At 41.3% G+C, this 16,124-nt stretch overlaps 3 protein-coding genes and 1 long non-coding RNA gene across 4 annotated transcripts in view; all 4 read left to right on the top strand.

The window, feature by feature from the left end:
* The window catches only part of LOC132988660 (Na(+)/citrate cotransporter-like), a 14,998-nt gene extending 14,551 nt beyond the window's left edge, over nt 1-447 (top strand). The window contains exon 13 of the mRNA XM_061056220.1: nt 1-447. This exon is cut by the window's left edge and continues 229 nt beyond it. The gene's annotated coding sequence lies outside the window, so the exon portion shown is untranslated.
* Nucleotides 448-952: 505 nt separating this feature from the next.
* Nucleotides 953-3,591, top strand: med31 (mediator complex subunit 31). Its single transcript, XM_061056255.1, has 4 exons — nt 953-1,124; nt 2,198-2,272; nt 2,442-2,538; nt 3,212-3,591. The coding sequence occupies exons 1-4, from the start codon at nt 1,115-1,117 to the stop codon at nt 3,423-3,425; spliced, it is 396 nt and encodes a 131-aa protein (XP_060912238.1). The 5' UTR covers nt 953-1,114; the 3' UTR covers nt 3,426-3,591.
* Nucleotides 3,592-3,882: 291 nt separating this feature from the next.
* LOC132988688 (uncharacterized) lies at nt 3,883-7,068 on the top strand. The gene is made up of 4 exons (XR_009675846.1): nt 3,883-5,229; nt 5,414-5,463; nt 6,262-6,321; nt 6,887-7,068. It is a non-coding gene; the product is annotated as an uncharacterized LOC132988688 (long non-coding RNA).
* A 1,170-nt stretch (nt 7,069-8,238) lies between these two features.
* LOC132988441 (uncharacterized) lies at nt 8,239-15,638 on the top strand. The gene is made up of 9 exons (XM_061055851.1): nt 8,239-8,515; nt 10,599-10,811; nt 10,960-11,098; nt 11,801-11,943; nt 12,058-12,110; nt 12,223-12,347; nt 12,518-12,625; nt 13,463-13,672; nt 14,178-15,638. The coding sequence occupies exons 2-9, from the start codon at nt 10,606-10,608 to the stop codon at nt 14,487-14,489; spliced, it is 1,296 nt and encodes a 431-aa protein (XP_060911834.1). The 5' UTR covers nt 8,239-8,515; nt 10,599-10,605; the 3' UTR covers nt 14,490-15,638.
* Nucleotides 15,639-16,124: the final 486 nt, after the last annotated feature.

Here is a 16,124-nt window from a genome sequence, read left to right as displayed (position 1 = left end):
TTCAAAAACATTGTTGTCATGTTCGGATCCTCTCTCCTCGAATGCAAAGTTTGTTTGAAAACTTCGGCTTTAAGCTCCAAACAAAGACATTCAATCATGAATTCTTGTAAGCTTACCTCTCATTTCTGGGTTAGGGTCCTTACTTTATTTAAAAATAAAAGCACACAGCAAGTAAAGTACTCTCAGCTTAGGACACTACAAACATTCAAAATAAAAGCCTCAACGGTTTTTATTGTGAAATGTGAAAAAATAGAATTTGATCATGTAATTAAAAATGTGTTTAAGTGGATGGCCTAGCGGTCAGGTCGCTCCCCATGTAGGGAGGCTATAGTCCTCCAAGTGGGCGTCAGACCTGCGGCTTCTTCCCCGCATGTCATTCCCCACTCTCCCTCTCTCTCTCTCTCTCTCTCTCTCTCTCTCTGGTTTTCTACTCAGTCCTATCAAATATAAAAACTGAGAGAAGAAACGGGCTGAATCTCTGTAGATTCAAACAGTTTGAAGTGTTTTTAAAACGTGTTTGTTGTTTTTCTATTTAAATGTCAGAGTTTGTATTGAGTAACATGCAAGTGAAGAAGTGAATGTGTACTGTACAGATGTAACCTCCAGAGTTTTGTACCTACTTGTTGTTAACAGTTTTATTTGTTGTTAATAAAAGTTGATCTTAAGATTCAAGATTCAAGATTCAAGATTTGTATTTGTCACATGCTCACACAGATGTGCAGTGAAATGTAAGAGAAAACGTGTGAACAAACTTTTCAATTATTTAATTTAAAAAAATGTTTTTTCCTTTCATATTGTATTATCAGATTTATATTATAATACAAAGTAAAATCATGGCGTAATGTTTGATTTAAACTACGGATTGTTTGTATTTCAGGTTGTCAAATGTCTCCCTCTAGCGGTCAGAAAATGTTGAACCGCAGGGGCCGTAAACTGACGTAAATAGTCGGAAAGCGTATTCGCTCATTTCCGTTAAATATGGCTTCCCAGTGTTTACGATGGTAATTTGATCTTAACAAAGAAAACGTTAAAACGTTATTTTTGTTCACGTTTTCGATCAACGATCACCTCTGTCGTCAGGACACAACCTGTGTGTTACAGACCTGCCGTCGTCATGGAAACAGGTTCGTGCGGAGCTACGTGTTGCTAATATTAGCACTGTTAGCATCCCGTGTGTAGACGGCTGAACTCCATCAATGAATGAGCGTATTTTAAGATGTTTACGTTCTTTAAACATTATCAGCGAGTTTAGAAAGAAGAAGAGATTCTTGTTCGTTTGAGATAACGCTCATTTCAACCCGGCATCATTTCTGAAAGGTTTTTAAACAGTTAAAACGTTAATTTGAATAGCTTTGTTGTCATGACGGATCAGAAATCTCTGTTTTAAAAGCAGCTCAGAACAGTATGAACATTCACAGATGATTTTCAGTACAGTTGTCTGAATGTATAAGTGAATATCTATAGCAGCTAGTACTGCACACTGACTTTACTCCCCACACAGATGGGACAGCGTCTGAGGAGATGGATAAACATTTGTTCAAACAAAGCCTCTCAAATCCTTATATTTGTCACAGTACAGGTGGAAGTGATGACAAAGTGAACACTGGCCAGGCCACTCAGTCTGAACATCATCAACATTTTCCTTAGTATTAAAGGTCCAACCAGTAAGATGTGTAGTGAGTGAAATGATAAAGTGAGCTTACTATATGATCATTAAGGAAACATGCTATGTTGAAGTGCTGGCTTCTCTGACAACAATGCAGCAGCCAGTATGTCCTCCTTCTAACTTTAGATTCTGGTCCTGAATGATCTGGATTTGTTTGGACCAGGGAAGGTAGGTGGTTTTAAGGCTACCCCCATACGGCCGTTTTGGACGCCCCTCAGTTTGCCAGATATGAGAGCAGTTATCAGGTCAACAGGTGTTGCAGCGATGGAAGCGGTCAAGAGAAGTGGTTCAGATAGAAGTGATTGTACCCGACCTAAAAAGCCTCTGCATGTTTCTAATAAGCTCCACGAGCAGAAACGTGCTCAAACTAGGATCAATATTGGAGATGCTTTTGAAAAATGGAGAGAGGTTAGAGTTACATATTGCTCCTTTAACACTAACAATTCTGAAACACTGTTAACGGTATTGTCACCTCTTCACAAAGCGTCACACGTTAACCGTCATGTTGTTTTTGTGTGTGTTGTGTTTCAGAGGAGCAGGCCAGGAACCGTTTCCAGTCCGAGCTGGAGTTTGTTCAGTGTTTGGCCAACCCAAACTACCTGAACTGTGAGTGACAGCGGACAACAGTTCCAAGATTACAACATTCATATTAATATTTGTTCAATCAAATCTTCTTTGATTGTTTTAAATGGGATGCGATTAAAAATATTAACATGTTTAACTTTATAGTTTAAACTCCTGGCTGACTTCCTGTGTGTTGTGTTTGTGTCTTTAGTTCTGGCTCAGAGAGGCGTCCTGAGAGAGAGACCGTTCATTAACTACCTGAAGTACCTGCTGTACTGGAAGGAGCCCGAGTACGCCAAGTTCCTCAAGTAAGACCACCTGCTGTTCTCATCTGTCTGTTTATATAAAGCAGGGCTATTCAACTTAAAGGTCACATATCCTCCTCCTCTTCAACCAGTTTAAATAAGCCTCAGAGCTCCTCAAAACATGTCTGTGAAGTTTCTTGTTCTAAATCCACTCTGATCCTGTATTTGATCATGTCTATAAACCCCTCTATTTCAGTCCTGCTCAGAACAGGCTGTTTCTGTGTCTGTACCTTTAAATGTAAATGAGCTGTGTCTGACCACGCCCCCTCTCTGGAAGGGCTTGGGTAGCTCGGGCTTTCTCGCTCCATGTCCTGCTGCAGGATGTACTGCAAGAGAAAAGGAGGAATAAATCTGTTGGAGCTTTTGTGTGCCTTTTATTCATTCAGATCCAAAAACATGTAAAAATAGGGCTGTGGTAAAAATAATTATCTCCTCTCTCCTCCCCTGCATCCTCTCTCCTCTCTCCTCCCCTATCTCCTCTCCCCTCTTTCCTTTCAACTCTCTCCTCTCCTGCCTCCACTCTCCTCGCTTGCCTCCTCTCCTGCGTCCTCTCCTCTCCTCTCCTCTCCTCTCCTCTCCTCTCCTCTCCTCTCCTCTCCTCTCCTCTCCTCTCATGCCTCCTCTCTCCTCTCTTCTCTCCCCTCTCCTACCTCCCCTCTCTCTCTGTTCCGTGCAGGTATCCTCACTGCCTGCACATGCTCGAGCTGCTGCAGTACGAACACTTCAGGAAGGAGCTGGTGAATGCTCAGTGCGCCAAGTTCATCGACGAGCAGCAGCTGCTGCACTGGCAGCACTACTCCAGGAAGCGCACCCGGCTGCAGCAGGCGCTCGCCGAGCAACAGCAGCCACAGCAGCAGCAGCCGCCTCACGGGAACGCCGCCACCAAGTGATGATGTCACTGGAGGTCGGCAGAGGACTGAACATTGGGACTGTATATTGGAGGTCTGAGGCTGATGTTTGAGACACTTCAGCCATGTTTGTTTGTTTTTTCTTTGAATTGATCTTTTGTACAGGAGGCTTTAATGTGGTTATTAAAGAGTTGTGATTTGAGAAAAACAGCTGACTAAAGGAGTGTTATGTCAGAGTTAAGCCCTGAATATTATTAACTACGTAAACATGACATCAGCCTGCGTATCCTGCGGTGGTTTGGAGCGTTGGTTGTGTACGTCCTCAGAAGCCAAAACAGCTGGCTCTACTCATCATCTCTACTTCAGTGTTTTACGCCGTCTGATTTATGTGGTGCTCCCTCTGGAGGAATCCTCCAGTAACACACGTACATGCAAGTACATATGTGAACATTTGCATTCATGACGCAACTGGTTGTCTCAGTGTACTCGTGGTTAAAAAGCGAGTGTATTTGAGCCTGTCATGATACAAGAATTTTAAAACATCGATAAGATATTAATAACAAGACAATATATTGGTAACTTAATTTTTTTTTTAAAAGTCTAAAATGTAGAGAATACATTTCAGTACCCAAACGTTGTCAATGTATTTGTACAATTGAGACAATGTGCAGGCTGTTGCTTGCATTTTTATTTTATTTTATAAACTTTATTAAGCCCTGAGGGGAAATTTTGGTTTACACTCTGTTTTTGAGAGAAATGCTTCACACACAAAGACCTGAAATACACACACACACACGTGCACAAACAGGACCTGTGGACCTGCAGAGATGTCAGAGTGAGGCTGCTACACAGGGAGCACTCACCAGGAGGGTTCGGTGCCTTGCCCATGGGGACCTCGGCAGAACACAGGAAGTGACCTGGCACCTCTCCAGCTAACAGACCAACTTCCAGACTTGAACCCTCAGCTTCCCAAACCGAGTCCTCGCAGACTAAGCCACTGCTGCATCATTGTGATGTTGGATTCATTCCTCCCCTAAACAGCCATCTAATGAAATATATGAAGTTGTTTTTTTTTTTACTTCAGCCCTGTGTTCTCTAATATAACGGAGTAGACATTGTTTAAAAATATGTGGTCTTGATGTATTGACAACAGGTTTACGAGTCTGCTGTTTGGCTCCCACTTGTGATTATTAATAAATTATTTTCAGAGCTGAACCTAAACCCACAAAACCCTCAGTGTCCTCGTTATAGCTGTCGACAGCTGAAAGTACGCTGAGGCACAAATATTCTACTAAGACTTCAACAGGTTGACTTTAGTGTTAATTTACTTTAGTTAATATTTAAGACTTCAGCACACTACCAGGAGTCAATTCAATAGTTTACAGTTGATTTGTTGTGACTTTAGTTCAGATTATTCAGAATGTGTTCAGAAATAAACTTCTTGCTTTGCTCCATGATTATGTGATTCATATGTCACATAATAACTTTCCTGTTTTTAACACTATTTCTGTTCAACAAGATTCATTTCTATTTAAAATGCTCTTTTGGATATTTCATTACCTTATTTGTCTGTTATAACTTTTTAGTTTTAGACTTAAATTTTAACCTCTCAAATAACAAAGCAGTCTCAAATCTTTTTGAGGAATTAAAGCTAAAAAATGAATTCTACTTTGCATACAGTACATCCTCTGATAAATAAAGTGAAGTACTTTGATTCCGTTTCTGTGGTGTTCCTGTAGGTGACCATGAAGCAGCCAGACTGAAGCAGCAGGTTGTGAAGGTGGGCGCCATCATCTTGTCTTTGCAGCGCTGATTCTGAAGAGACGTCTTCACATAGGACTCAAAGGTGAAATTATCTCTCATATGATTGGACCGTGTTATTGTAACCGCTATCAGCATCAAAGTAATTTTAGTAACAATTTATAATCCTTCTTAAAATGTAAGGAAGACTAGCAGAAGATTTTAACAGCCTCTATGATTCTGCAAGAAGTCTAGTTCATGTTTAAATTGTTCTTCTTTCTGTCTTCAAGGAAATCAATGCTCAAAGGAAACAGCAGTCCAGAGTCTGATTCCAGCTCCGGTGAGGTTCTGCACACAAATTGGCTGTCTGATTGTTTAATGGGTAATTACCACACAAAACCAAATCAGTACATTGAATTGACTTTTTTTTAGCTAAATACTGAAGCTACTTCTGCATATTTCTCATGAAGCATAAGAATCCAGCTGACTGCAGTTTCTGCTCACACTGCTGAAATCATGTCTCACTGTTTCAGTTTCACACTTGTACTGTGAGTATCTGTAACTTAAGAAATCAACAGGAGACGCTGTGGTGCAGTGTGTGGTAAAATCATTACATTCATGTACGAATGAACACAATTCTTTTCTGCAGGATTGTTCTCTCATTCCTTATCAGCAGTTGCAGTATCCTGTTTTACTACTTTAACTTCATCATCACACCTCATCATATTGGACCGCCTGCACTCAACGCTTTTGTGAATAAGAATGGTCAAAAGACGTTTCACACGCGCCCTTTCTGTGACGCACTGAGAGCCTGAAGCAGAACGCCTGGGTTAACAAAGTTCATAATCAGCTCATGCTATCAGATATCTTTATCTGGAGCTTCTGGCTTTGCTGAACCAGCTTTCTCAAAGAAAGCCTGGATATGTTGAACTTGCTTCAGATACAACAACTGACCCAAATACTCATCAATAACTTAAACAACAGCCACATACCGCCACCTAGTGTCTAAAGTGAGTTTTGTCTAAACTAAATGTGTTGATGTGTTTGCACTTCAGAAATAAAAGTTTCCATGGCTAACAAAAACCAGTATAAACCGGTTCTGCTCATCTGTCTGTCCCTGTCCACAGGCTCACTGCAGACGTGAAGAGAGAGGACACTTGGCTTCCATGTACGAGACACACAAGAATCACTCTATCAGGTAAAGAGCTGTCTCACTTTAAAGTGATTTAAGAAGGTGGAGTCCTACATACTCATACTAAGTAATCCACAGTCCTTTCTAACACTGAGTTAATATAAACTCTATGTATATTAAAATATACAAGCTTCTGATTTCTGCCCCTCAGGTTGATTCTGCTGTTTCAGTTTTCACCTGTTAGCTCACATCCCTGGCTACTAAGTCATAGGCAAAAGTTAATTATTGTAACCCTGTTTATGTCATGATTATATGAGAATATTTAACATTAGTTTAATTCATCAGGCTGGTCCATGTGATGACAGTTTAAAATAATCTTCAATAGAAAGTGGCAGGAACACTTGTCTTAAAACATAAATTCATAAAGATGATCATATTATTGGATTCATCCTGTCTTGTTATATATTTTGTTTTTCCTCTTAAATAGTTATCCTGTCTTTAAAGCAAACTTTAGAAGCTGGAGTTTAGCAGAACCTGAGCACACATCTGATTTCAGGTCTGAGGCATAAGCATCACAGTAAAATTCATTATACTTTACATTTAACTCCATGATTGTTTTTCTTTATTACAGAAGATGCCCTCAGATTCAGATCAATCAGCAACACCTGACAACATGGAGGACTCGTCCCCTGAGCGTTTCCTGTCCTCTCTCGATGGAGTTCTTCTCTTCAGTTATTAACTCTTGAAAACAGCAGCACAACATGCCAGACTGTTTGACAAGTCTGTGATTGAATAAATGGAAATGGAATCTCATGCATATCTTGCTATGCTTATTGGCTTTAAATGTTTAATATTAAATAAGTTTGAAGGCCATTTATCTCAGACGAGCCCGGCTGTGACAAGCTGAGCTCGTCTGTTAGCTTTGCTGTTGTCTTAGCTGTTGTTGGTCAACAAGAAATGAATGTCAGTTCAAGGCCTTTTCAAATGTGAGCTGTGAACTTAACTGCTAAATTATTTTACTGTGACCAACACTTTGTAGTGCTCCAGTTAATCAGAGACAGTCAATTCAGATTTAAAAAAAGTTTATTTAAACATTTTATGAAAAAAAATCTTCAATAAAAGACCCCTGGCTTCATTAACCATGTGAAAAATAAGTAAGGGAGACCATCAGGTTGAACTGCTGGGACATAGGAGAAAGTATAAAACATAATTTAACAAAGAAATCCCAACAAAAATGAAATAAATTATAAAGATCCTGGATGATTGTTTGACTGTTAAAATATGATGGAAAAGCAAATCCAACACAACCCTCCAGCATCTGGCCTTTCAAACACAGGGCAACATCATGGAAAGAAAAATAGCACCATTGAATACTGACCTGGATCTCTGTGTTTTCTCTGAGGATGACTCTGTCCACCTTCTCACTGTTCACTGTCACAAAGCTCCAGACTCTGTCCACCTTCTCACTGTTCACTGTCACAAAGCTCCAGACTCTGTCCACCTTCTCACTGTTCACTGTCACAAAGCTCCAGACTCTGTCCACCTTCTCACTGTTCACTGTCACAAAGCACCAGACTCTGTCCACCTTCTTCAGTTGTGCAGACGTCGATCAGCTCCTCTGGGTGATGGCAGAGAGGACTCTTCATCTGGGAGAGCTGCTGGTGTAAGGTCATTTCTACCACAGTGGATGAGCAGGGCGTCTGACACAGCTCTTAGTCCAAGCACAGGTGAATAAAGGGAGGAGGTTCCTTCAAACTATGTGACCCCAGCCTGACCTCTGTAACAGGTGTGCAGACGAAGGTTGAAATTAGTTCAAATTAATTTTTAGGTTCTGTTGATTGTAAAATGGAAAAGAAAACATTACCTTTCTATTTAACATTTAGCTGGTGTATGACTCAGTGTGATTTTTATTTAATTTTAGAAGACTGTATTGTTAACAATAGCTTGTTTTTCAACAACGTTGAGTGGCCAGTGGGTTAGGGTTATTTACTGTTGTTATTGATCCTCGGCCGTTGCTAAGCTGCACGTTTCAGTTGCGCGACAACAATGACGTCACTGTCAGCGGCCGGTGAGTGAGCGAGTAGTGTCCGAAATGTTTTTCAATTTTGCTGAGTGAGTGCACTATATAGTCCACTGCGTTGAACTCACTATGTAGTGAATAGGGAGTGGGGAATGAGTGAGTGATTTCGGACACAGCCCCAGTGTGCGCCCACTGAGCGGAACGAGTTCGGTACGCCGCGACGGACGGAGGGACTTTACGGTAACACAATACATCCACAATGTCTGATCTGTCTAAATATTTAATTTAACGTGACGTTAATGGCCATGCGCAGTTCAGTCTATGATTGTGACGAGTTAATCAAAGTGTGAAGCTTGTTTATGTGTTTTTAAAAATCCTTTGAGATTCAGTTTTTAAAGCATACACTCTTTTCCTCTAACGTTAGTTCAAAGCAGTACGCTTTTGTTTCTGTTTTATTTCACTCTTATAAACATTGTTTGTTTAGTAGTAATTCAACTTAAACAGCGTCCAGACCCAACGGGTCAAAGTCCAGACTTCCGGTGAAGTAGATAGACCTGTTCAGATATCACCTGTTCAGAATCATGAGCTTATCTACTTTAACTAACATAACTTTAGTTTGTTTAATCATTACTGTTTAAATTGTCATCTCCTGTTTTAACTGAACTAATCAGAGTTTTGGAGCCTTGAAAAGGGGATTTATAATTCATGTTTTTACTACTTTTTGTACTTTCTTTGTTTATTTCCTGTTAAATTCTGGACCTATACTCCATTATACGGAGTCCAAGAGGTGACATGGATGATCTTTTTTAAATGTTCCATTTAAACTGTAAGCGTGTGTTTAAAAAAAAAGAAGAAAATTGCACACATGATTTAGTAATTTGTACACATGTTTTCTTTCGTATTTGGTGCACCTGTTTCATAAATTGCAGGTGCGTTTGAGTTTCTTTTACACACGTCTTTATTTAAAGTAATTACACTAGAACTTGTGGTTCAAGGTTCAAGGTTGTCTTTATTATCCCTGTGAGAGGGCAATTTGTTTTGCAGTCAGCAGTAAAACACACACATACATACATACAGCCCGCAATGAGCAAACAACATAGAAAGGACAATAAATAAATACAATAGATAAGAAACAGAGGCAACACAGTTGTTGGTGGTTTAAAAAGGTGATGGCAGCAGGAACAAATGAGTTTCTCATCCTCTTTGTCCTGCATGCTGGCAGGCTGAATCTGCGGCCTGACGGTAGCAACTTGAAATCCTTAGACAAAGGATGACTTTGATCTGCCAAGATTGACTGTGCTTTCTTAAGACACTTTGTTTAATATAAATAAGAAAGGTCAGAAAGGGACGATCCTGTGATTCTGACACACAGTTTAACAATGCTCTGCATTTTGTTGCGGTTTTTGATGCTGAGTGACCCGTACCAGGTCACCATGCAGAATGTTAAAAACCGATTCAATGAAACAGGAATAAAACATCTTCATAAAAGTGCTGTCAACATTAAAATTCCTAAGCTTCCTCAGAAAGTGCACACGCTGATGAGCTTTTTTGCAGACAGCTTCAGTTTGGAGCTCGAAGGTGAGTTTGTCATCGATGATAGTCCCCAGGTACAACAGCCTGGTTGTTTAATAAAAACAGGGGAAATGACAGAGGGATCTTTCCTGAAATCCACTGTCATTTCTTTAGTCTTTAGGACATTAATGTCCAGGAAGGATGACCTACACCAGTCTGTGAATTCACTCACGACTGGGCCGTGATCTGGGTCATCAGTGCTCAGGAGGGAAACGATCACCGAGTCATCTGCAAACTTGATGATGTGCCGGTTCTCATGTCTGCTTTGACACTTGTTTGTGTATAGTACAAATAAAAGGGGAGAAAGGACACATCCCTGGGGTGATCCAATAGAGGAATAAAGAACATCTGATACGATGCCATTTGCTCTCACACGCTGTGACCTTCTTGTTAAAAATTCCATCAGCCAGCATATAAGACCACTGTCAATGTTGTGGATGGACTTGAGCCTATCTGCTAAGATGTGTGGTTGTATGCAATTAAAAGCTGAGGAGAAATCAATAAAAACTAGGCATGTGAGGGTCTTAGCCCCCTCAAGGTGTGTCAGGACTGTGTTTAACAAAGTGCCCATTGCGTCCTCAACACCCCTGCCTGACCGATATGCAAATTGTAATGGATCCAAATTTGCTTCCACAGTTTTTAAAAGTGCGTTCCATTTGATCTCATAATTCAGAAATTCTTAGTCGCCAGTCTGATACGTACCGCATGTCGAGGTTAACAGTTAGTCTCTCTCTCTCTCTCTCTCTCTCAGGGTGTGAATGATGTTGCAGAGGGTGGCGGTGATCGGTGCCGGGGCGGCGGGACTCTGTGCAGCCAGACACATCCAGTCCCGCCTGAACATCTTTGCCCCCCCAGTGGTGTTTGAACTCACTGAGAACGTCGGAGGCACCTGGTGTTACGATGAACGCGTCGGGACGTACGACAACGGACATCCGATACACAGCAGCATGTACAGAAACCTCAGGTAGGAAACAGCCATGGAAACCTCCGTTTCGATAACTTTGAGCTCCTTTTACTTCATGTTACTTTCACATCATTTATCTGACAGCTTTACACAGAAACAGAACAAAGAGTGAATAAAGTGTGCTGTTTGTTTTTTGACCTCACTGCAGAACCAACCTGCCCAAAGAGGTGATGATGTTCCCTGATTTCCCCTTCGAGTCTCAGCTGAGCAGCTTCCTGCCCCATCAGGAGGTCCAGAGGTACCTGGAGAGGTACTGCGAGAGCCACAACATCCGGCCTCACATCAGGGTGAGTCTAACCTGCAGTTCATTACCTGGATCAAGGTTGTTTCTGATACTTTAATACTTGCCCATGTTAAAATGATGAGATTCGATTAGATTCGAGTTAAAATCAAACAATATCCCCTCGTCTTTTCCCTGCTCCACTTTTCAGAAAATGTGTGCTCAAACAGGCCGTTTGGAGATTTTCCCTTCATGACATCACAAAGGGCAGTAACCCCTCCCCCAGGTGGGTGACACTCCCACAGCTAGGTGTTTGTTCTGCCCTCTGAGTCTGCCTTCTCACCATAAACAATAGGACATGGAGCGAGAAAGCACAAGACACCCAAGCCCTTCCAGAGAGGGGGCGTGGTCAGACACAGCTCATTTACATATTTAAAGGTACAGACACAGAAACAGCCTGTTCTGAGCAGGGCTGAAATACAGGGGTTTATAGACATGATCAAATACAGGATCAGAGTGAATTTAGAACAAGAAACTTCACACACATGTTTTGAGGAGCTCTGACATTTACTGGTTGAAGAAGAGGAGGATATGTGACTTTTAATTACGAAAAATTCCTACACACATAATCTACATTGTACCAAAGCTTTAAAAACACCTAGAGGCCTTGGACTTCTGCATTTGTTGCTGTGGTTTTGAAACAGGTATCAACAAAGTTAGATTTTGATTAGAACGTTTAAAAACTTTTACCTTACTCCCTGAATTTCAGTTTAACACGGTGGTGGAGACCGTGAAGCCGGTTGTCGTGACAATGGAGGACGAGGAGACAAGGACAACATGGGAAGTGACATCATCTGACTCGTCAGGTTGTCAGAAAACGGAGACCTTCGACTCTGTGTTTGTCTGCTCGGGGTGAGACGTGACAGCCGGTTTATGAAGTTATTCCATCACTGATCAAACGTTTGTTTCCCTGAAAAATAAATGTCTCATTCAGTCGTTTCTTCTTTATTGTTGTTTGTTTTTCAGGCACTACTCCGACCCTAGCGTCCCAGACATCCCAGGCATAGAGAACTTTAAAGGTAAACTCATGGTGCATACTGAAACCTTAAATCCGCACACAACATGCACAGGCTCTCTCTCTCTCTCTCTCTCTCTCTCTCTCTATCTCTCTCACACTCTCTCTCTACGCAGGAAAGGTGCTCCACAGTCACTCGTACAGGTATCCAGAGCCGTTCTCAGGTCAGTCGGTGGTGGTTCTGGGAGCCAAAGCTTCAGGACTGGACATTTCCATTGAACTGGCAAAAGTTGGAGCCCAGGTAACTAACACTGCAGCTCTGGCTGATATATACAGCAACTTGAAATGTTTCTAAACGACGACACATTCTGTGCAGTTCTACATTAGCTTCCCTTTCTTAGCTCGAGGTTTTTTCGCAACTGTATTTCCATTACAGCACGGTCTAAGGATGCCTATCTCTCTTTTTTCCAGGTGACTCTGAGTCACGGTCGTCCTCCTTTAACAGTTCCTCTTCTTCCTGGGATACGACAGTCCAGTCCAGTGGTTGCAGTTGACAAGAGCGGCTGCATTCACTTTCAGGTTACTGAAGAATTGTACACATCTGTAGCTTAGCCTCTGTTGTTTGTTAAACACATATGTGACAGTATGAAGACGATGTTCTGATGTCATCTTCAAAAAATGAATCGGCAGCCTCTTGCAGGTGGAAAAAATAACAGAGAATATAAACGTATGGATCAGGGTTGTCATGATAACAGAACTTTGTCTATTTGATTGATTGTGCAAATGTGAAAACAGTTCAAGTGCTACACGATACAAACCAAACAATGCAATCAAATCACAGAGTGGGAGGACAGCAAAGACAAAAACACTGCAAAATACTGAGACATTGACCGGTTTAGACTTCCAACAAAGACAGAAATTACAAAACAAAATGGAATAATAAAAAGGAGAGAGAGAGAGTGGGGGGGGGGGAGATGATACTTTTATAAGGTGGACTTGAGAGGGAGAAGAAACGATTGAGAAAGTTGTACAGTATGTGTGTGTGAGTTTTGATAATATGTTGACGTGTGTAATAATGATGTGGATTGAAAGGAGAGGGTTTGTGTAGTGTTCATTAGGGTACGACCGATATGGGATTTTGTGGGCCGATATCAATATTGGGGAGAATTTTTTTTTTTTTTTTACATCTATCTTCAAACTGTAGAGATAGATAGTTATAGATTAACACATTTACTGTGTTGATCCCTCAAATGCAGATATCTTTTTGTTTCTAGAAGAAAAGAAAATTCAGAATCTTGGAAAACCAGCAAATGTTTCCGTAAATTTTTTGTTTGTTTTTACACTCTGGAGGGAAACTTTATTGTATGTATATAAAAAACATTTCCAACCTGTTAAGATGAAAGATCTCTGTTCCAGGACGGGTCAGTTAGCTCCGCTGACACCCTGATGTTCTGCACCGGCTACAACTTCAGATATCCGTTCCTGGACTCGGCTCAGCTGGGTCTGGAGATCCAGGACCATGTGGTGTCTCCCCTTTATCGCTTCCTGATGCCCCCCGCCTTCCCCTCACTCTTCTTCATCGGCATCTGCAAAATGATCTGCCCCTTCCCCTACTTCAACTGTCAGGTGAGCTCACATATATTTTGATTCTCTTTAAATAGCTTCATGAATCATAAAGAGAGAACAGGATGGGACCAAGTATTGAGCCTTGTGGGACACCACCACATTTTAGAGCGGCTTCAGACAAAGTGTGATTGGTAGTGGAAAAAGGAAAATTACACTCAAGTGTTTCCAAACATTATGGCTGCTGTGGGCGGGGCTGTTACTCCTCCTCCATGTGGTGGCAGGGCTAATGGTGAGAGAGGGAGGGGTTCACTTGTTTGAGCCTCTCAATGAAACATAAACAAGCTGAAGGAAAAGACTTCCCGTCAGCGATAACATGGAGCTAAGAACAATTTGACTTCACTCTCTGTTTAGAAGTGCTTGCTCAACGATATATTTACACCGGGTATTGTCATTAATATTCAGTTTATTCCACAACATTATTTCTTAATAAGATCACATGAAACAAACAAGAACACTGCAGACTGATGAGATCGAGTTTGATCATCCTTAATTCTGATCTCTGCAGATCCAGTTTGCTCTGGCTGTCTTGGACGGCTCCGTCACTTTACCGCCTCAGGTCCAGATGGAGGAGGAGGTCCGTCGAGAGCAACAGGAAAAGATAGAGCACGGAGTCGAGCAGCGCCACCTGATGTTAATGGAGCAGGAACAGTGGGAGTACTGCCACACGCTGGCTGGCATCGCAGGCTTCCCGCCTCTGCCTCCAACCATCCGCAGCCTGTACGAGGAGGTGTGGAGACAACGACGGATTCATCCAGAAAACTACAGAAGACTGAACTACAGGCTGGTCAGCGACGCAGAGTGGGAGCTGATCAAGTGACTGATGGAGGCAGGGATTAAAGTTCTCCGTTGCTACGACGGATTTCCGTCAATTTCAAAATTGTAATAAGTCGAGCAGAATGTGGGTTAGTGACAAACGTGCAAACTGCTGTTTTTAATGTCAGGCATTTATCTGAACCATGTAACACAAGTGTAGTTTTGCGTCTGTTTGGCATTTCAATGTAGGCTACAGTCAGAACTTTTATCTGCTACGTGAAATCCGATCTTAACAAGCTATAGTTTACTTTTAATGACTGTTTATTATATGCCCTGGGAATTCACAAGGTATCCAGCTACAGTTATGTAAATAGGATTAGCTCCAACTGTAGCAATGACAACAAAATGAGGAACACATTAATGCAATAAAAAGAATATATAAATAATATTCTGTAAAAGGTACATTTTTGCAAAGTAATTATTTTTCATTTGTTACTCCAGACTAAAGTCTGATACGTTTGTACAGTGCTTGTTTGAGGGTGTGTCTGTGTTGTTACTACTTTAGGTGGCTTAAGGTCAAGAACAGAGTAGGCTTCTTATTTAGTATCAAAACAAGGTCCTCATTTTTCATGATCTAATCTCAAAATGCTCCAAAAAGCCTCATTTGAATGCTAGAATAGCTAGATTTTTCCTCTGGGGGAGAATCCCCCCAGACCCCCCTAACTTGAATTACTTTTCAGAGTCTCACTTCTTGTATAGAACACCTGCTGCACCTGTTAATTTATATAAGCATAAAATTCACCTGGCTGTAGGTCAAATTTGTTAAAAAGAAGCAAGCTCATATCTGTCAGCATAGATCTTGAGCTTCCTTAGATAGAAAACACCTATTCAAATTGTTTTTTTTACTTGTTTTATAAGTTGAGAATTTTCAGTCAAAATGTGTTTTTCTGCTTTAATCCCTGGATGGAGGAACAGTGATGAAACGTTACACAGCAGGTGTGCAAAATCACAAACAAAGACACTCTATGAACAGGAGACTCCAAACTAAGAGAAATCAGTCCAACAGAAACTGCTGTCATGAAGCTCCTCCATCTTTCTCAAGTCTGGCACAAGTTTGAATTCACCTCGATGCTTATTTTATACATTTTAATTTTGTTAAAAATCTTCGTTAAAGTCGCCTGTTCACTGCTGGTGTAAACACTCCTCAACAACACTCAGAGTCAGTCACAGTCAGAGATGGAAAAAAAGGACTCCATTTTAAACTTTGAGGGAACAATCACTTCCTGTTTTAAAGCCACTCTGGAGACTTGATCCGAGGAATGAAGAAGCTGCTCGGTTGGTACGTTGCTTTGGGTCCTTACGGTTTATATTTGTCAGACGTTCATGTTTTCCAGAGGTCAACTCCTGCTGCATGGTGATCCTCTGAGTTTAATGTTCCCCTCTGACAAAACAACTGGCCCCAGTTTGGCCCCCTCCATAAAAGTGGTCTAGAAACGCCACTGCCTCTCTGGTGTTCAAAGACAAAGAGAGGGAGTCAGTGATCCGGATTCCCAAGAACTTTAAGGAGTTTACAATTTCAACAGCAGTTCATTATTGAAAACATAGAAAGAGGCAAATAGCCAGGTACTCTGGCTTCCTCCCACAGTCCAAAGACATGCTCGTTAGGTTAACTGCTGACTCTAAATTGTCCGTAGGTGTG

The sequence above is a fragment of the Labrus mixtus genome, chromosome 14 (assembly GCF_963584025.1).
Source record: "Labrus mixtus chromosome 14, fLabMix1.1, whole genome shotgun sequence".
In the NCBI taxonomy this organism is placed as follows: Eukaryota; Metazoa; Chordata; class Actinopteri; order Labriformes; family Labridae; genus Labrus; species Labrus mixtus.
This window is presented reverse-complemented; position numbering and strand designations above follow the sequence as displayed.

Coding starts and splice junctions, on each gene's coding strand:
- med31 (XM_061056255.1), top strand. Junction 2,273..2,441: donor CAACCCAAACTACCTGAACT/GTGAGTGACAGC, acceptor TTGTGTCTTTAG/TTCTGGCTCAGAGAGGCGTC. Junction 2,539..3,211: donor GAGTACGCCAAGTTCCTCAA/GTAAGACCACCT, acceptor TGTTCCGTGCAG/GTATCCTCACTGCCTGCACA.
- LOC132988441 (XM_061055851.1), top strand. CDS start 10,606: ATGATGTTGCAGAGGGTGGCGGTGATCGGTGCCGGGGCGGCGGGACTC. Junction 11,944..12,057: donor TCTGTGTTTGTCTGCTCGGG/GTGAGACGTGAC, acceptor TTTGTTTTTCAG/GCACTACTCCGACCCTAGCG. Junction 13,673..14,177: donor TCCCCTACTTCAACTGTCAG/GTGAGCTCACAT, acceptor TGATCTCTGCAG/ATCCAGTTTGCTCTGGCTGT.